The sequence below is a fragment of the Megalops cyprinoides genome, chromosome 15 (genome assembly GCF_013368585.1).
Source record: "Megalops cyprinoides isolate fMegCyp1 chromosome 15, fMegCyp1.pri, whole genome shotgun sequence".
NCBI classification, from domain to species: domain Eukaryota; kingdom Metazoa; phylum Chordata; class Actinopteri; order Elopiformes; family Megalopidae; genus Megalops; species Megalops cyprinoides.
In genome coordinates, this window is record NC_050597.1 from 33937437 (window position 1) to 33959257 (window position 21821).

The 21821-nt window shown below is 42.6% G+C and overlaps 1 protein-coding gene across 1 annotated transcript; it reads left to right on the forward strand.

Moving 5' to 3' along the window:
* Positions 1 to 724: 724 nt before the first annotated feature.
* LOC118790210 (SEC23 interacting protein) lies at positions 725 to 18624 on the forward strand. Its single transcript, XM_036547091.1, is given in 22 exon segments — positions 725 to 925; positions 2671 to 2897; positions 2899 to 3189; positions 3505 to 3697; positions 4054 to 4088; positions 4091 to 4144; positions 4147 to 4194; positions 4197 to 4253; positions 4608 to 4697; positions 4896 to 5016; positions 6597 to 6686; positions 6944 to 7085; positions 8754 to 8962; positions 9136 to 9236; positions 9324 to 9485; positions 9705 to 9803; positions 11291 to 11458; positions 12411 to 12566; positions 14128 to 14230; positions 14589 to 14774; positions 14847 to 15009; positions 17950 to 18624. Coding segments are annotated over 22 exon segments (2904 nt in total). The 5' UTR covers positions 725 to 798; the 3' UTR covers positions 18032 to 18624.
* The last annotated feature ends 3197 nt before the right edge of the window (positions 18625 to 21821 follow it).

A 21821-nucleotide genomic window follows, 5' to 3' on the forward strand; every position in this document is an offset into this window, starting at 1 on the left:
ACATGTATAACAATGCATACAATATACAGCTCAAGGCGGGGCCCTTCTTGCACCAATATATTTAAATAATGACGTAATGGTACATTCTAAATAGTTAATTACTTAATGCTGAAGCTACTGGCCGCAAGTCAGCTGCTGAGTGACATTGCTTCCAATGTAGGGCAAGAAGTAGCACCCCTTGCTAGCAAATGCAATTTAATGTCAACCCACTAAGAATGAACAATTTGCTATTACTAAAGGAAGTATATTTAGCAAAATAAAATCCTAATTATGATATAAAATAAATCCAAAATAATATTATTCAAATCAATACCACAAGCTAATATACTTTAATTATTCGATTAACAATACACGTTCTGGTCTGGCTAGTCCCTCAGTGAGTGTTCTTATTGTTTTACATGTGACACGCTTAGCTTTGATGCTTTAGACATTCTGAAATGAATGGAACAAACGATTGCTTTTTATCTCAAGCTTATTAAAAACAAAACATGAGATCCAAAGGTTCTTTTTTTAAAAACATAGTCTTTCAATCATTTGTCCTTCGTAACAATTGAGTTGGGATTTTACCAATCCACATGTTTACATACCAGATCAGCGTTGCTGAACGTAGTATTTGCAGCGTGGGTTTCGAACGTTATATATGAGAATAATGGGCGTTGTATATGGTACTTTTATTGTGAAAGTTGGCAGGGAACTCACCGGAAGTGTAATTCTTCTGGCGGCTCTGCGAAAGAGACCGGTTATGTGGAGCTAGTGCGCTAACTGCTTACGTGGGATTTTTTTCTGGATTGATTGAAAATGGCTGAGAGAAAAACGAATTCCAGTTCCAATACAAATTTACTTTTTTCTACAACACCGCAATTCAACTTCAATCTCCCTTTCATTCCTGTAAGCCAAGCCAGCAGTCCAGCGGTACTGTCAGGAGGTAAGTTAGGGGAAATGAAAATTAATGGTAATCGGTAGTTAGCTAGCTAACCTGTTGTTACTGTAGATCGGTTATTTTTGGCATTTATAATTCGACAATATCGGGTTGTAATAGTATTAGCTACTTAAATTGAACATTCTCTGACAAAGTAAGTGCTTTTTTGTACAAATTCAGCGTGACTAGTAAGTTAGCTGGTTGTGTTGATACCTTTAAATCGTCTCCAATAGCTAGTTAGATTTAGCTAGTTAAAGTTTAGGGTTTATTTGCCCTGATTTGTCAAAAGGCCTCCTTGTTTGCTGAGTGACAATGCCCTGTGTAGGCCGTAATGATTGCCAATTAGGTTTTATAACAACCAGCATTATAGCAGCTAGGATAACGTTATTATTGTCCATGTATGAAGTAGACACCCACCCTTCCCCCATCACGGATTTCCTTTGGTCATCTGTGTGAAAACACTCCTGTAACGTCAGTTAGCACGCTGACGGAGCCTTGTCATTCACCCTCATTGTCGTCTTTACTCGCAGTTAGCTAGGTAAATACATTATGTTGTAGCCACGTAGTTCTGTTGTGTCTAAGATTGCGTATTTACGCTATGTCAAAGTAAAATGAAAGATCTGGTAGTAGTGATGACGTCACGATGCAACGTTTTGACGATGCCCTGTTTCGTTTGTGGAGCTGGACGTAATTTTTTGGAGTCGCACTTACAATATCCCGAGCTTTTACTTTGTGGTGGTGTTGCGCTCTGTGTTAGATACTAAGCTATGTTACAAGTCCAGATCTGGCATTTTAGCTCTATGACGACAGCTTTTTTTGAATATCTTTGCTTCTTTCGACTAGTGAGGTAGGTGGTTTATAGCTAAATTTTGTTCACTGAATCATGAATGTATTTAATGTTTCTGTGCTTATGGTTATACACTATAACTAACTGTTACTTGAAGTTAATTGTTTTAGCAGTAAATGTTTCAAGCAGAGCACATGAAAAACAGTTAACATTCACAAATCAACTCTATTTAAAATATTTAAGTAATATTCCTAATATTTTAAATTTTTTAAAAACTCAGTTGACTGAGTGACAACTGTATTTATGTGGTCACAGCAAGTGTATTGGGCTTTGGGTTTCAATTCATCAAAAGCACACCAGGGTTTCCCTCTATATATGTAAGCATTTATTGTTGATAATCTGCATCACATGCAAAAGGGTTATAGGAAAAAGGAATTGGCCAGTTTTGGAATCTGTGACTGACATACCACCAGCAGCCTCACCTCAGTGCACTATGGGGAGATGGTACGTCGACAAGGTCTCTTCATCTCACCACTCGCAGAACCCTGCAGAATTGTGGGCGTAGGGTCACTCAGCTAAATTTATGGAGGCGTGCCTATCCCCCACTGGACATCTCTCCTGGTGCACTGTGGGACTTGTAGTGTGGAATAGCCATTGGCTGCTTTCAAGAGAATGCAAGTGAACTGCACTCCTGAATTGCTATGAAGTGTGCTGAAGGAGCTTGAGTGTATCTGCTAACCACTCATGTACACTTATAACATACCTTTGAATGTTCGTCCCCACCATCCCTGTTCAATGTGAGATAAGTCATGCCACTCAAGTTGAAGAAGTGTGTGATTTAAACAGCTTCCTTGGAACACACTCATAAATTGCACAAGTTAATGCTGATAAGTGTTCCTTAAGTGTGCAAATAGCCTGAGGTGTGTCGGAACGGTTCTTTTATGTTTGTGTTCATTTGCTGTAGATGATTCAGCAGATGTTGGAGAAGAGGACAGTTTTCTGGGCCAGGTGTCTGGAAGCATCCCACAGCCTTCCACATTTAGCTATTTCTCCAGTCCAGCAAACAGCAGTGACCCGTTCGCTTCAATCGGGGGGGCGCTTTGCCCCTCTCCCACGCCTCCATCAGGGCCCTCACTATCAGAACCGGCCTACGCCCCCCCCAGGCCGGTTCTGCCCCCCGTTGTCTCTGTGCCTCAGTCCCCCCCCGGTTTCCCAGATCGAAAACGCAGCCAATCAGAGCCCAGCAGTGGGATGCACCCCTCCCCCAAACACTGCTGCCCCTCACGTCCACCAGCAAGGTTACAACCCATACCGCCACACACCCCTGAGCAGCCGGGTGAACCCTTATCTTACCCCACCCGAGCTGCAGCAGAGCCATGTCCAGCAGCAGGCTCCTTTTCCCCAGAGCCTGCCCCATGCCCCGCCCCAGGCTGCAGATTCACCCCCACAGACCTACCACACCACGGCCTCCACCTTCACACAGGTATGGCTGCTGCCCCACTGTCAGCAATGTGTCCACTGTTTACAGTAAATGTTAGTACTGCATGCTCTCTGAACTCCAGCATAGCTGCCATCTATATTCTCAGGTTGGCAAAAAGGACTGCTTATGTTATTTTTACTGTTATGGAACATTTATAATGAGTGTGCTGCATTATCAGTTTTACTGTGTTTTTGTAATCAAATCTGCATAACTTCATCCAGTCCTAAACCACACTCATCTCCACCATCCATTTCTTAAATAGATATTAAAGATTTGTTTTTCCTCAAATTGACATGACTGTTGTCTCCTCCCACTTAGGGACAGGCCCTGCCCACTTCATCCAGCACTGCAGGCCCCCTCGTCCCAGCCACGACCATGATGCCATATGCATATAATGTGTATGAGCCAGTCCAGCCCCACTGGTTCTACTGCAAACAAGTGGAGTCTAAGATAATCTGGCTGCCCTTCAGCATCCTGGACTCAGTGCAGCTGGAGGAGACATTTAACTCTAGTGAGCATAAAATAAACCTTTCCACAGTACAATAGTGTCTTTTGCCAGTTCAGGCGAGTTTCCTGTGCTCTGAAAATAGATTCATAGTGTGTTTCTTGTGAAGTCTGGAGCCTGCTGAGTTTTAATGGGCTACACAACTATAGTAGGAATGTCACATTGTATCAGGAAGAGAAGAGACTCCATCTCCAGGGTGTGAAAGCTGTCAGTGTTTGACTGTTTTGGTCTGCCTTGTGGGAAAGCTGTAGATGTTTGACTGCTCCTGTCTGAGTTGACTAAAAACTGTCAGTGTGTCACTGTAGCTCTCTGCATTGTGTGAAGTGTGATGGCGCCTGACTGCTTCTGCCTGTCCACACCAGTTCAGCCAGACCCCGAGAGTGTTGTGGTGTGCACAGGACTGGGGGGCGCTATGATGTGCAGCTGTACGACCGCCTGAGGACGGCGGTGGTAACTGGGAGGAGGAGCCCTCGGAGGTGCGCCGCTGCACATGGTTCTACAAGGGGGGACAACGGACAGCCGCTTCATCCCCTACTCTGAGGAGTTCAGCGACAAGCTGGAGGTTTGGAAATGGAGCACATTCCTCTGCGGCATGGCTATTACTGCTGTGACCACAGCAGGAGCTCACATCAGGCACCTTGACCTCTGATTACCTCGTAATGATGGCTGCAGTTCAATTCTCATGCTACAATTCATGCCTTGTGCTTCTTTTTATGTTTAATGCTGACTACCACTACCGTCTTTGAGTGCATGTACTGATTGCTAATTAGCATGAGACTATAGCATGAAACGGAGCCCTTTGGAGTAACCAGTGTGTGACCATTCCTGTCTAAGTTTGGCAGTCTGAATGTGTGTGTGGGGTATACTTCTCTCTCACAATTGAAAAGGACAAATATTGTCAACCTCTTTTTCTCAGGGAGAATATAAAAAAGCTGTATTTACCAACCAATGGCACCGAAGGCTAGAATTTCCTACTGGGGAAACGATTGTAATGCACAACCCAAAGGTGAGACGAACTGTTCTGGAAGTTTATCATTTATAATAAATGAACTCTTCTATAGTTTTCAGCATGTAGAAGTTCAGTTTTCCTGATGTGAAAAATAGGAGCATCATGTGTGCATAGGTAGTGTTCCGTGAGGTAGGGCTTGTTCCTCAAACAGAGCTGCAGTGCTGTCACATACTTGAAGAGCTGCTCTTTGTGCAGGTGATCGTTCAGTTCCAGCCCTCTGCTGTGCCGGATGAGTGGGGCACCACCCAGGACGGGCAGACCAGGCCCAGGGTGGTCAAGAGGGGCATTGACGATGACCATGATGAAGTTCCTGACGGTACAACAGTCTGTTTTCCAGCAAATGTTAAAAATGAAACACGAATACGAATAGCCCATGATGTAGAGCTGATCTCATTAATGCCGTGGAATATGATTGATGTGTGAATAGGTAGACAAGCAACACTTGTTGCTTATGCATCCAGTATGAATTGACTTTAAGTGTATAAGTAGGGCTGGGCGATGTAGCCGTTGCGATATATCAAATAGCTATTTTTAGCGCAATAACAGCAATCCCTGGTATGTGGTGTTAGGTTTCTTCCGTGCCCCCCCCCCCCCCCCCCCCTCCCCCCCCTTTAGTCATACCTGATGCGGGAGCACACCTCAAAAGTTCAGTGAAATGCTTCCGGTGCAGAAAAATATCACTTGTATCCAGTGGCGGCTGGTGAGCTGGAAACAGGGGAAGCAGAAACACTACCTTTAAATCTATCATTACTTTATAATTCACAGAATAATCGACACCAGTCGTGTAAATAGAGTAAATGATTATGCCTCGCAAAACACGCAGATTGTCTAGTTTGTGTGCTATTACGAAAGTTACAGCATGAGATTGTTTAATTAACAAGGATGGCATTTATGGATTTAAATCACATTAAATGCTCATGACACATCACAGCTTTTGTGAGGTCTGTGTTCTAAACGTTATTGTTCATTGCACTCAACCTAACCTAAAAGTTTATTCTCAGTAATATAAATTGATTTAACTAAATTCAGGTCCATTTTGTAAATAGCTTTCTTGTATTACAAAATTCAGTGTGAAACATCTAAGAGAAAGATTTGGGATTACTTGCCACTTAATTATTCAAATTGCTATCCTTGTTAATTAAACAATCTCATGCTATATCTTTCGCAATAGCACACAAATTTCAGACAATCTGCAGTGTTTCATGAGCATAATCATTTATTCTAATTACGCGATTGGTGTGGATTATTCTGTGCATTATTTGTTTTATTGTTAATCAAGAAGGATGAAGGGGAACAGGTTGAAAGTAATGATGGATTTAAATAGGGTGACCATACGTCCTCTTTTTCCTTGACATGTCCTCTTTTTGGGATGCATTTTGTAGGTCCCAAAAGGTAGTTTCCAGCTCACCAGCCACCACTGCTTGTATCTATATGTTGGTTAAACTATCTGTTAGTACATAGCATATGTTTTCACTTTTTAATATTGTAGCCATGTGTTTCTATCTACCACATGGAAGCAGCATAGTGCTGTTGCTGATATCAACATTGAATAGGTACGAGCGGCGTTTTTTTCCGCCAGAAGCATTTCACATGGCCTCGGATAACTGGAGGTGTGCTCCTGCATCAGGTATGACTAAAGGGAAAACGATACGGGAAGAGACCTAACGCCACATACTGGCGATAGCTGTTATTGCACTAAAATTGCTATTCGATATATCGCGATAACTATATCGACCCAGCCCTAGTATTAAGTCTCTCTTCAGAACATGTATGCTTCATACCTGGGACCACTGTTGTTGCCCTTCTCTGTACTTCTGCAGCTGAAGCTGTTTGAATACTAATGCTCTTACCAATGTCATTCACATGTGGCAATTCCTCACTGGTAATACTCTCCAGGTGAGCTCCCTCAGGTGGACCACCTGGTGTTCATGGTGCATGGTATTGGACCAGTGTGTGACCTTAGATTCAGAAGTATGGTGGAGTGTGGTACGTGTCTCAGTCTTCTTCTCTCTATGCGTCATAATGTCCCTCATTCTGACCCTCATTGCACCAGCAGCGCACAATTTTAAACCTAAAACACACCACATCCAATGGGTATCATTTTGTAGAACTGCATACTATTTCTGACTGTTGTCAGTGATATTGGATAAGGAAATGAATTAAGTTGGAACTGAAGTATCAATATCATAGTACAAAGTGCTGACAAACATATAATTTAAACAACTGTGTGTGTGTGTGTGCAGTGGATGATTTCCGCAGCGTGTCTCTGAAGCTGCTGCACAGCCACTTCCAGAAGGTTCAGGAGGAGAGGGTGATCAGCCGTGTGGAGTTCCTCCCAGTCCAGTGGCACATGGCACTGCACGGGGACGCCACAGGAGTGGACAGGTACGACCCCAGGTGGGGTAACCTTAGCTCTACAGTGGACAGGTACGAGCCCAGGTTTCGTACCTTAGCTCTGTAGTGGACAGGTACGAGCCCAGGTGGGGTAACCTAGTGGACTGATAAGACTGTGTGTGATGTTAGATCTGGAGTGGACAGGTATGGGCTCAGGTGTGGTACCTTACTGCTGGAGCGGACAGGTATGGTAATGTAGCACTGACGTTGTGATTCCCGATGTTCACCCAGTGCAGTAAGCTGTAGGACATTGCAGGACATTCAGGAAGTCATTGGAAGGTTTTGACGCACACACTTAACTTCCAGCTGGAAGGAGCTGTCAAAGCTCTTTATTTATTTGGTCTTGTTACTCGAATTAGAGGATTGGCAGAGAAACTGCGTAATCAGTGGATTACACCTGGCAACATTCTCCCATCTTTTCTTGTGCTGAAACTAAGAGCTTCAGTGAAAAATGTTGGTTAACTTGAGTGAATAAACCAGAGAGCTTTTCTGTAGGTTTACACATGTGGTCTCCCAGCACAAGTTATGAAATTCATCAGGAGCACCTTAAGGCAATATGTATAAAGTGTCACGCCCTCCCTGAGCAGGGATATTGCAAGCCTGTCAGCCTTAGCGGTCTACCTTCCTACAGATACGCCAGGCAATGTCGTTGTCTTAAGGGGTTATCGCGCTATCCCCGAAACCTCTCAGGGAGGCGTGCAGCTAGTACACATTCGGCTTGCTTAAATACAACAGAAAGAAATGAAAGATTGACGTTACCTACAGTTTCGGGACACGGACGCCAAAGCTTCGCCCTTTCCGTGGTCAGCCCGCACCAGTCGCCCCGCGACGGACAGCCCGGCCTTGGCGTAGCGAAGAGAGAGTAGCGTTCGCTGGCTTTCTTGTGTTTGCGTCGTTCAGTTTTAATATCTAAAAGGTCCCCGTTCACTTCTGTTGTGCTATGCTTGTTGACGCTCTTTGGTTGGTCGCCTTCCCAGGACTTAACACAAAGAAAAGGAAATCGCGCAAAACAACGTCGCAGTAGAGTGGTCGGTCATAAACTGCAGTAGGGTATTCAGTTTTCCCGCGGGAGGCCAGCTTCAGCAGTCCACATCGATCCACAGTGGCAGCCACACCGGTGCATGCGCAACCCCACCGGAAATAGCCTCATTCCACGTATCGCCCCGGGTCACAGGGTCAAACAGGGTCAAACCACTAAGCACCACAAACCACTTAAGCAACGCCAACCCTCTTTTCATATTGTAGCAAGCAAGCCGAAGTGTTTTAGGGACCCACTAATACTAACAATGAAATTTACTTAAATAAATCTGACAAAACATGTATCAATAATAGTCCCCAGATGAGCCTGTTATTAATAAGATCTCCTGGCACTCTCAAGGGTCATTTTAGATCTCACAGGAAATGGCCTGTCCGTAACAAAAGATAGATTTTGTGCACATAGTAACACACACAGACACGTGCACAACGGGTTGCCTACCCCTAAACTGTGATGCACTAATACATGTTTCGCAAAAAAGTGTTGTGTCCAGTTTTGGTCACAGTTTTTCGACTTTTGATGGGTTCTCCTGAGCGCAGTTGTCTTGCAGTTCTCTGGCGCCCCCGGGCAAAATGCGTTCCAAGACCCCCCTGTAAGGAGAGTCTCTTCCCTGCCCACTGCAGAAGGATAAAGAAGATCACCCTGCCCAGCACAGGGCGCCTGCGCCACTTCACCAACGAGACACTCCTGGATGTGCTTTTCTACAACAGCCCCACCTATTGCCAGACCATCGTGGACAAGGTTGCCCTGGAGATCAACCGTCTGTACGCCCTGTTCATGGAGAGGAACCCCGACTTCAAAGGGGGCATCTCAGTGGCTGGCCACAGCCTGGGTGCGTCGGTCCTCTCTTGAGTCAAGCATTTACATTAGCCTCGTTAGCACTGCTGGAATTACGCTGTTCTAAAAGCGCTCGGGGAGCTCTTTCAGCTGTTTCTGTTGCTGTGATTGATTTTATCAAGTTGAATTGAAATACAAATAGTTTTCTCCTTTTATCTTGGTGTGTAGGTTCTCTTATTCTGTTTGATTTACTGTCTAATCAAAAGAGTGGCTCCCCAGCACAAGCCCCTGCAGCTTCTAATGGCAAAGACCAGCAGGAAATCAAACAGGTACTCCATACTCTGCTCGCATGTTTGTCATGTGCCTCACAGCTGAGGCATTTCACAGTACAGTCTTGTTTCCCTCTCTGTGTGCAGGTTCCTAGCTCAGTCTCACAGGCTAACGGAACAGTTAGCCAGCCCACAGTGCCAGAGGAGGAAGAGGAGGAGTTCGCCCACTTGGCTGCTGTGCTAGAGCATCTCAGCCTCTCTGAATACCTGAGCACCTTTGAGAAAGAGAAGATCGACATGGAGTCCCTTGTAAGAACAGCAGGATAGTGATGTTATTTATTTGTTTAGTTGGCAACAAATACATTTCATGTGATACACTAGATTTAAATGATATGAAGTAACCTAAACCATGTTAAATAAAAGCCTTTGAACTGATTAGTCTTTCAGTGTTGGCATTTCAATGTGGATCACACTTTAGTCCTTGCTGCATTTGCTCCTCTTATAACCCCATGTCTCTCATACCCGAAGCTGATGTGTACAGATGACGATTTGAAGGAGATGGGGATCCCACTTGGGCCACGGAAGAAGATCACCAAATTTGTAAAAGAAATGGCAAACAACAAGCAGGTGTGTGCCTTTTTAAAATTGTCATTCCATGTGAACCGTTTGCATGTAGATTCAGAGCTGGTCTCTAAGGCTGCGTCTCAGTCCGCATTTTTGCTTGTTTACCCTAAGCATATCCCCCGCACCTCAAAATGTCTCACATGGTCGAGGGTATCCCAGTCCACAAAAAATACTTTCGAGTAAGTGTACAAGCTTGTACCCTTCACATTTAGTTTGGCATCCTAGGATCTTTTCATGTGCCATTCCAGGTTGCATGTTTGCACAAGCCACTCTTTACAAATCTTGCAATACTATAGAGTCACAGCAGGTAATACTGAATGTTACTGTATGAATGACAGTTTTTCAACATCGAACCGAATTATTACGGTGCATTTTAGTTATTGTACAGAAACTGTGAGAACTTTACGTTTACATTTATTCATTTGGCAGACGCTTTTATCCAAAGCGACTTACATAGGTTACAATTCTTTACAATGTTATCCATTTATACAGCTGGATATTTACTGAGGCAACTGTGGGTTAAGTACCTTGCCCAAGGGTACAGCAGCAGTATCCCAGCGGGGATTGAACCGGCAACCTTTCGGTTACGAGTCCTGCTCCTTAACCACTATGCTACACTGCCGCCCACCAGTTTACCTTTATTCATTTGCCAGACACTCTTATCCAACAGCTAAGAGTTTTGGAGATTTCTGGATATCAAGGCTCAAACGAGTCTGAGTCAACACAATATGTATCAAGCAACGATTGTCAGTAGTTTCATACCACTTTTTTTGGTCTGGCCTTTTTTTTGTAATAAAATTGGATTTACAAGTGACTGACCTTTACTACAATGTAGATAGCACACTGTGGCCAACATTTAACATTTATGTAGCATTTAAGTATGTAACATGTAAGTATGTAACATTTAAATTTTTACCTTGATAATGTGAATATGGAAGATTTATGGAAGTGGGACTCACCTTAAAGTTGCCCAAAGTTTTACACATTTGTCCATGTTGATATTTCACATCTAATGTTACTTCTTGCAGATTTATTAAATTTCCCCTCTGTGTTGTCCCTTAATTTCTAAATCTGTGGTGTAAATAATCAAAATTGTGTTGTGTTAAATCCCACTTTCAGGTTAGTAATGTTTTTCAGTATTGTTAGCTAAGATTTTGCCTGGTTTCCAGATGTCACAGCGTCTGCCGTTTCCATGGTGTAATTTTTTTTGGAGTCACTCATGTTGTCTATCATTGCACTGGAATGATGACAGCGGAGTGTGACTCATTTACTGTACATCACATTTTTGTCGTTTAGCAGACGCTCTTGTCCAGTAACTGACAAGGTGCATCTAAGATAAGATGCACTCCCAAATAACATCCTAACCCCTCCTCAAGTATGGACTTCTGGGCTCGTCTGTGTTTGTATGTGTGTATGTGAATGTGGTCTGTGTGTCTGTGCGTGTGTGGACTTTAGAACCCTTTTCTGTATGTGGATTTCCTGTCTCTTAGGCAGCAACAGAGAGGTCTACTTCGAAGCAGGCAGTCTCTGCCATAGCCACACCCACCCAGCTACCTGACTCCCACTCAGTTCCCGCTACTCCCCGGAGTCTCCCAGTAGGGGGTACTGTTTCCTCCATGCACGTCGACTACAACTACTTTGAAGTTGGCACAGGACAGGTACAGTTACTTATGTCACAACATAACTTCAGTGAGGGTAGTGTAGTAACTGATTATGTATAGCAGTTGATGATGTTGTGATTAAAACCATACACTTAAAAAGGAAAGAACCTGGTGCTCCTTCACCATGATCAATGAGATGGATACTTCTGGATCTCAGCCAATTGTTTGTTATGCTGTAATGCAAGGAACTACATTGCATACCATAATATATCCTGTTTATTTACAGTTCAGAGCAGGTGCAGTAAGTCTAACATAATTGGCTGTTTCTCTCACATTAATATGCGCTGTTGCCTGATGTCGGTGTAGAACACTGTAAGGGGCTCTGTCTCCACTATGAATCCATGCTTTGCTCTGTGTGGACAGGCTATCTCCTGTGAGAATTAGAGGTGAGATGGATGGGGTTAGCTCATCCATATTGGCTGCTGTAATGATTAGTCTGCACACCACTAAACAGATTGCCCTTCTGCAAGCAGGAAATCTGCATGAAGCATAGCATACACTGCCATGTCTGTGCTACATAGGGATATACTCATTGCTTGGTTGCGAAGATGACAAACAGTCATTTCCATTCGTGACTGTTTATTACGTTCACAAATTCAAAGTAACAAGGAAGACATTTCATTGAATTTAATTTTACATTCCGTGCTTGTCATTTCTGGGAATGATGATGTGAACATTAGTGGTCGGTTTTGTGTTAGCTTTCAGCATTCAGTTGTGAATCAGTCGACCATTTTAGATGTCCCAGGGGGCTGTCTGATCTGCAACCAAATTTCCCATGGGCTGTTTGATCTGCAGTCAGATTTCACAGATTCTGTTTATTTCTCATGTATTGACTGATGAGGCTCTGTTGGAGCTAGCTTGTCCAGACTGTTTTTCCTGTCTGAATGTGAGGCATGCAGATAGAGGTTTCTAAATTACTCTGGAGAACATTGTAACACTGTTGTCCCAGGTGTCAGTGATATACCACGCCCTGGACTTTGAGCCAGTGAATTTCTTTGCCCTGGGCTCTCCGATCGGCATGTTCCTGACTGTCCGAGGACTGGAGAGAATCGAGGAGAGCTACCAGCTGCCCACCTGCAGGGGCTTCTTCAATATCTACCACCCAGTGAGTGTTGCCTTGCCGCACTGTCTGCATTATCCAAAGCAGGCCTAGCAGAGGTCTGCTTCAGGATTACACCCTGGCCAGGCAGCATCCAACATGTGCTGGTACTAATAAAGCTGTCAGCTGGAAAGCCAGTGTGCAGAAATGAACAAATCACTGGGATGGTGCAGAAGTCTGAATATGTTTTAATACGTATTTCTTCATGCTGTCTGTCACAGCTGGATCAAACTTTTGAAGATTAACCACACCAGATAATGTTGGTTTCTGATGGAAGCCTAAGGTCTCTGTTTCTAATGGAGGAAAGTTCATTTAGAGGGAGTTTTGTTCTGTTTTACCATCCAGCTCCAGTAGCTGTACATGTCTGTATGTTGCTGTGCTTTCTGTGGAAGCTGAATTTTTAGGTGTCGGTCTCAGGTATGTGTACTTGCGCCTGTTTCTGTGCCTGTGTTATTTAAGTCAGTGTTTCCCAAACTTTTTTTCTGGGGACACACAAACCATTGTGACCCAATTCATAATAGGCCTTATCTATAAATCATGAGAAGAGCAGATTTGTGCATAAATGAACGTTCCCGACTATTTTTACTGCCATTTCTGCATGACCTTATATTATCTTGAATAGGTAAACCAGCCATTTCGAAGACATATACGTTTGATAAATCACAACTTTGTTTTATGCACATCTTATTGAAAACATATACACATGTTAAATACTTTATAAATGAGGCCAAATAAATGCATTTAGGCAGAGTCAACAGGCTATCTCATTGTTTTTATTTCCTCTCATCAGTAAAACAATATACACAGTTTTATTCTTTATAAATGAGACAAAATAAGTGCATTTAGGCGTTTAGAGTTAACAGGCTCTCGTTTTTTCCCCTCATCAGTAAAAGAAACCGAATGTATGCTAGCCTTTCATACTAGATTCAATGTTATAAGTACAATTATCAGAAAAATACGAACATTCAGTACTATCAAAACATGCTTCTTGTTGAAAGTTTTTTTGAAATGCTCATGCCTGTTATCAGAACAAGCAGGCTTGTGTTTAAGTGTAGCTATTGTTATCAAACAATCAATCAATTTGAACAGTCAACAATTAATTTGTTAACCACATCAGGTCTATTCCACATTAAATCTCATTAGGCACATTATGTGCTATTTACCTGGCTAACCCTTTCTCACGTAACTTATCTTATGCTGTGTAGCACGAGTGTTATGTTACATGGTTTGTTATGTTTTCATTAGCGTTATTAAGCTTCTCATAGTTTTCATCGCTGCATTTGCAATATTTTTTAATGTTAAATCACTGTTTCCTCAAAGCTAAAATTAGCTAGAATTTTTCCAATCTAGTTTTCTAATCGCACCAGTTTTAGCATACGTGCTAAAGGGCTAATCACACCAGTGTGATCGTACACGCGAAAGGGTGTGGGCCATGGAAGAAATTCTGCAAATTTATTTGGCGACCTAAATAAAATCTCCTGCGACCCACCTGTAGGTCGCAACCCAGTCTTTGGGAAACACTAATTTAAGTTTCTGTCTCTGAGCTGAGTGTGAAACACTGTTTCAGCTGGACCCAGTGGCCTACAGGATTGAGCCCCTGATCATCCCTGACCTGGACCTGAAGCCTGTACTCATTCCTCACCACAAGGGCAGGAAGAGGCTGCACCTTGGTACTGAGCCCCGCCCCTCACCATGCATTGTCACACCCTACCTTTGCATCCATGCTGAGCACTGAGCCCCACCCCACCCTGACTGAGTGTTACTGCCAGTCTCTTTGGGCTTTTGAACAGATGCTAAGTTCTTAAGATGGAAAGTTATTATATTTTATACTTTTATACTTTATATACTCTATTTGGAAAACATTGTAAGCTTTGTAATTCTTGTGACATGGTTTCCAGCTTCCTAAATGCATGTCAAGTTATCAGGGACAGTAGTATTAAAGGTATTATGGTAATGTTTTCAGGCTTGGATGGAGCAGTATTAGAGGTGTCATTAGAAGGGTAATTGTTTTTGGAACTTTCTTGGCAGAGCTTAAGGAGAGTCTGACGCGAATGGGCTCAGACCTTAAGCAGGGCTTTATCAGCTCCCTGAAGACAGCCTGGCAGACGCTGAATGACTTCGCCCGCGCACACACATCTTCAGCCCAGCTGCAGGCGGAGTTGGAGAAGGTGGCCAATCAGATCAAGGAGGAAGAAGAGAAGCAGAATGATGAAGGTGAGTCCTGTTCTGGGATCTGCATCTTTGGGATGCATATGGTGTTAAAAGTTTTTCCTCTGTGTGTCCCAGCTAATAAGCTGGTGGAGAGCCCGGACTCAGCGAAGGAGGAGGATACTCAGGTGAAGATAGGGATGCTGAACGGGGGGAACCGCATCGACTACGTCCTGCAGGAGAAACCCATCGAGAGTTTCAATGAGTACCTGTTCGCACTGCAAAGCCACCTGTGCTACTGGTAAGAGGAAGCTGGCACTTCCCTTGTCCTAATGATGCTGAGCTATAACATCAACACATGTGTTTCTTTTGTAGGGGGATGTTAGCCTTCCTCACACAGGGTACCAATTATGTAGGGGACATGCCTATCCCCACAGAGGCACCAGCCATTTAGCAAGGATAGGTAACATTCCTCAACAAACATGATAATTTAAAAAAGACCATAAAGACCATAAAAAGGTCTTTTAAGCCTATTAGAGCCCGGTTTGTCAATACAAAATTTGGACGAGGTGACGATGTAATTAATAAAACACATTTATTAACGCAATACAGACAAACACTGATGAAACGAGATAAACTAGAATATCTAAACAAACAGAACAGAAAATGGATTAATGAATCAGTCATGAGAAGGTTACTGTGAGACAGGACAACACGAAAAGGGGAAATGTGATGATAAAGATTTGTGTGTTTCGGAGTGGTTATCAGCAGCTAAGTCAATCTACAGGAGATCATGAAGTGATAACCATAGTTTGACATGCACTGGCAAACATTATTAGATGTGTGTCTAACCATGCAAGTTACCTTACTTGACAAGTCTAACCAGTCTCGTAATGGTAAAGGGGAAAAATTATCATTGTACGTGTCACAGATATGTCTAATTACATCTCATACAAGATCAAATCAGCTACGCAACAAACAATGCCAGTTATTAAATAATAATACTCATCGAGCTATTGAGGAGGGCCAGTCCATCAGACTTGAGGGGATGAAAGCTCATTTGTGGCAGGCCTACTTTGTAGGCCACAGTCCGTTTTCCACCAGAGGCTTCTGGGTTTGTTGCCAAAGACAGAGACACGTGCTGGAGAGATCCATTGCCTGACCATCATTGGGGAACGAACGCGGCATCCAGGTCCATCACTGGAGGTCCACTTATTCTGGCTTTCCTTGCCAGACACACATAAAAGAAGCGCTACATATTAACCGCAGCTAGGTCTTCTGGCATCCTCGCCAGGTACAAATGTCGACACAGGAATGACGAAGAGATCCGGTCATCTTCGCATTCAGTGAGACAGCCATCTTTTCCAACAGCCTCCAACTTCGCATCGGGGCATTTTGGTCTCTGAGGTTGCGTCGAGGGACTTGCTTCCAGTTGTGGATTCATAACAGGGCGTACTGCAAAGAGCCTGGCCGTCCAGAGTTGAGGATGAGTTCACGAAGCACTGGCGGTGAGCTCAGGATGCATCGGTTTGATTTCAGGAGGCATCAGTGATCGAGGAATCTTCCTCTTTCAGAGCTTGCTGATTTCAAAAAATTAAGTGCATTTGTTTGGGGGGACAGGACTCCACCCCTCCCCCCTCCCCAAGAGCAGGGAGGCGTCCTGTAGCAGAACTACATAAAGTGTGATGCTATCAGCAACAGGGAGCCAGGGGAGACCCTAGGGAGCAAGGGAGCCAAGGGACACTGCCGCACTTATATAGAGCCACTTCAAACGCTATAGCCCATGTGGGCACACATTTCGGTCACTGGTAGAAAACTCGCACCTCTAATTGCCCTCTAATTGGACGAGAGGAGCCCATGTAGATGCTACGTGACAAAGACCTGAGAATCTCCAGTGAACTATGTGTGATCCTATAGGGGCTCATGTTTCAGGTGTCAAGTGTCTCAGAGGTATTGCACGCATGGCTGTGCCAGGATGTTTGTGTTTATCTTAAACCAAGAGCAGTGTCATGAAGTCAATGTTACGGCCTGGTCTAGGGTCAGACCGTAACAGGGGAAAAGAGGGGAGACCACGGTCGCGAACACTGGGGAAAGTGTAACAGAATTTATTACACTTAACATTTAAAGACAAATAAAACATATAACATAAATCAAGTGGGTAACCGGGAACACAAACTCAGGAGTCGACAAGCCAAAATAACAAACAAAACACAATCTAACTAACGAGAGAGGGAAACTAACTGACCTAACAAAATAAATCTCAAAACAAAAGATACAGTAAAAACTTCCCTTTCTCCCTTCCTAACGAAACCAACGTGAAAAAGGGATGGAAAAGAAAATGGCATCGACTCCCTACTTCCCACACCCAACCACAGTGTCACGAAGACCAAAAACAATATTCACAGAAACATAAGGACGAGAACCAAAGCATACGCACAACGATGAACGATCAATAATAACAAAATGCAGAAACGACAAGTGGTCTGTTCCCTTGCGCGGACTGAGCCTCTTTGAAGGGAGCGGGCCGGCCAGGAAATGAGGGAAGGCTCCAATCACGGGCGAGGGGAGGAGACACCCAGCGAAGGACACACCTCGGGGAAGGGATGAGACGGACCTGGGGAAAACGTAAAACGACGCACACACGCAGCCGGAGCAAAACACATACATCGGGGAAAACGAACAAACACAACCACAAACAGTAACGACCATGGTCGTAACACTCAACAATAAATGGCTTGGTGTTCTTCTGTGGCCTGATAGGGTGAGGGGTCATGCAGAGCCCAATCCTCTCCTTACCAGATAGCCAGGGCCATATACATTCCGAAGATGCCAGGAGTAAGCATTGTAAATAACTTGATTTTGGTTGTAGATATGTGTCCATACCCCCTACACTTTGTCTGTGTTCTGTAGAAAAAAATATATGGTCAGCACTGAAACAGTGCATTTCAGTCTAAAGTCTAATAGGCATGCAAAAGTGATGCAGTTGCAAAACTTTAGAAATCAGATGCTGTGTAAATGCAGTCTTTGTATGCACAAATGCTTTTGTCAAAATGGACATCTAGACATTCAAATAAGTTGAACCCTTCAAGTAATCCAGGTTAAGTGCCCCAGATTATGGTATTGCCTGGAGTATTTCAGATGGGTTAAAAAAAAGTCAAATCTTTTAAAATATCTTTCAGAAAAGTAAATAAACAGATGAGTTGTTTTTGCTGTAGTGACTGCTGTTGTCCCGTTTTCCCAGGGAATCTGAAGACACAGCCCTTTTAATTCTGAAAGAGATCTACAAGAACATGGGAATCCAGCCAGAGCAGGCGGCACACTGATGCAGCATGGCTGGGAGTCGGAGCATTTTTCTTCACACAGAGGCATAGGACTTCTATAGCTTCATTAACCCTCACAACACTGTGGAGTCAGGTTGATTCATTTGATAACACATTTTCTTCTTTTTGTATTTTTGTTAAATTTATGTAATAAGATGAATATACCTGTAATTTTTCCACATCTTAAATTAAGAAAGCAAATAAAGATAGTGTGTTCGAGACTCTAAATTTGATATAGAATTTTGATCATGTAAAATAAACCATAATATTGTAGTTTTGGGATGTTGCTTTGTACTTGACCCATCAGTTTGTATTGAAATCATGGATTTGAAATGGCAGCCTTCATTGTAGACCAATCATTGCACTGGACTTGTTACCTTCTTGGATATCATTGGCTTGGTTGCTAGCAGAGTCGCGCAATAAAGACGTATTTCATATGCGCTGTATCGGTGAATTTTATCCATTTAGGGTTGAAAGTTCTGCACATTTCCACCATATGAGGGAAGTGATCAATTAAGAGGTTTAAGTGCACAATGCAACACGGGCCCTCAAGGGCTCCAAAATCAAGGGCATGACATCTCGAATATGCAGTTATATCAGGTCCAAGCAACCTCGCACCCAAATTTGCAGTTACTAAGCAACTTCACACACAAATGTGCAGTTACTAAGCAACCCCTCATCAAATGTGCAGTGTTGACATACTGCAGGAGGGCTTTTTGCCTTAAATGCATGTAATACTCAGTATCAACTTTTTTCCACATTTATTAACTTTGAAATATAAATATTAAAACTTTACATTCAGTTACATTACAGGTCATAGGTAGTCCATTTCATGATTTTCTTGTGCACAACTGTCTCTGTTCACAACGTTTGTAAAAATGCTGCCATAAATTGTTTTATCGCACAAAGTCCTGACTTAACAGGATAATGAGATAATGGGAGAGATAATGGGGAGTTAGAATTCTTGTCATTCCTGAATGGCATTCACATCACATTTCTAATATTTGTGATGGCAGTATTGAGGTAGGGGAACCACTCGGTACAAGTGACCATAGTTCAATTAAATTTTTTTGGCAAGTTAAGTCTGCATTCTCCAGTGCTAGAGTATTCAACTTTAGGCAAGCTGACTTTATTAAGATGTGTGATTATACAAGGAATATAAACTGGGTACCTCTTCTAGGTGGTAAAACTGTGAAAGAAATGTGGTGCATATTTAAAACGATTATTCTGGATGTACAGCGTAAATTCATTCCGCAAGTGAGAAAAGGAAAGCTTAAAAAGAAGCATCCACAGTGGATGAATAAGTCGCTATGGAACAGTTTGAAACAAAAAAGGAAATTATTTAGAAAATACAAGTTGGAGAGCTTGGATAGTAATAAGATTGAATACAGTAATATGCGAGCTCAAGTTAAGAAAAAAATAAGGGAAGCTGTTTTGAAAGACAGATTGCACTAGATGCAAAGAGCAACTCTAAACGTTTTTTTCAATATTATGGTCAAAAAAGGATAGTTAAGGATGAAATAAGAGGTATAAAAAATAAGGATGGGGTTATGGTTTATGATAACAAAGCTATTGCTGATACACTAAACAGTTACTTTGTGGAGAGTTTCACTAGTGAAGTGTTTTCACATATGCCTTCAGGTGCAGTCAGTCCTCAGACTTATAGAGGAAATTGATTTAAATGATGCAGAAGTACTAGATAAACTTCAAAAACTTAAAACAAATAAGGCAGCAGGCCCTGATGGAATATATCCAAGAGTTCTCAGAGAACTAGCAGAGGTGGTTTACAAGCCTCTGACAGTTATTTTTAAGCAATCCCTTAAAACTGGAGAAATACCAGATGACTGGAAACATGGCAGTGTAGTACCTATCTACAAGAAAGGAGACCGGACTGAACCAGGAAATTATAGGCCTGTCAGCTTAACCTGTATCGCATGCAAAATACTGGAATCCATCATTAGGGATAATTTAGAATTATTCCTGGAACGAAATGGTGTTCTAAATTTACATTTATTCATTTAGCAGACGCTTTTATCCAAAGCGACTTACATAGGTTACAGTTCTTTACAATGTTATCCATTTATACAGCTGGATATTTACTGAGGCAATTGTGGGTTAAGTACCTTGCCCAAGGGTACAGCAGCAGTGTCCCAGCGGGGATCGAACTGGCACTCCGAGTCCTGGAGTCCTGCTCCTTTACCACTATGCTACACTGCCGCCCAATGATAAATGATAGCCAACACGGTTTTCGCAGAGGGAGGTCGTGCTTAACAAACCTCCTGGACTTCTTTGAGAAAGCTACAGCATGTCTGGACTCAAACCAAGCTTATGATATTATCTATTTGGACTTTCAAAAGGCATTTGACAAAGTTCCGCACGAGGGACTCATATTGAAAATGACATCTGCAGGAATTACAGGAGCTATCACTGAGTGGGTTCGAAGTTGGTTGTCTAATAGAAAGCAGACTGTAACTGTGGGAGGAATTGTATCAGAGCAGGGTCCTGTACGAAGTGGAGTCCCGCAGGGATCGGTGTTGGGGCCTTTGCTATTTCTTATATACATAAATTATCTTGATGCAGAGGTTAGTAGTAAAATAGTAAAATTTGCAGATGACACAAAACTAGGGGGTCTAGCCAACAGTATAGAATCAACTAAGGTAATACAGGAAGACCTAAACAGCATCCAAAAGTGGGCAGATACCTGGCAGATGACATTCAATTTAGATGAATGAACCTTAGACAAGACTACTTCATGGGTAGAAAAAAACTAGAATGTGCTCAATTTGAAAAGGACTTGGGAGTAATGGTTGACCCAAGCTTAACAGGATCTAGGCAGTGTGCTGTATCAGTAAAAAGGCCAACAGGATGCTGGGATATATAGGCAAAAGTATTGAGTATAAATCTAAAGAGGTTATATTGAAATTATACAATGCCTTAGTCAGACCGCACCTGGAATACTGTGTGCAGTTCTGGGCACCGCACTATAAAAAAGATACCGAAGCTCTAGAAAAGGTTCAAAGAAGGGCAACTAAATTAGTTCCTGGCATGAAATATAAAAGCTACGAGGAAAGACTCAAGTTACTTAACCTATTTAGACTAAGCGAGAGGAGGCTTAGGGGTGATTTAATTGAGGTATTTAAATTTATAAAAGGAATCAATAAGGTTAACTATAATAGATTCTTTAGGGTGAGTTCAGTCTGTAAAACAAGAGGACATAAATGGAAACTAGTTAAGAGTAAGTTCCGCACTGATATAAGGAAATATTATTTTACACAGAGAGTTATCAATACATGGAATAGGTTGCCAGGTCTGCCAGTTGAGGCAGAGACCCTTGCTGTGTTCAAGTCAAGACTTGATGCAGTTTTGGATACTCTTTAATTAAGAAATGGCGAGCTTAGTTGGGCAAAATGGCCTGTTCTCGTCATCATATGTTCTTATGTTCTTATGTATGTGCAAATATTTATACAGCATTAGCATTCCATGAATATTTATGATGTATTTCGTGTAAGTATATGTAAATGTACAAATACTTACACAGTATGAACATCCTGCAGTGCGGTGAAGTGGTCAGGAGCAGAAAATTTTGACGTTGCAGGCAATATCTGGATTATGACAGAGTTTGATTAGGTAAATTATTGAAGAGTTACAGTATGCATTTCTAATCATTCAGGCACGGTTTTAGATGAGTAAGGTGTGTGGTGTAGTGTTAGTTGTAGGTACACTTTGAAAGGGCATGAGCTATACACCTGTGACTACACTTGCCCAAATATCACATCTGTCTTGTTTTTATTCT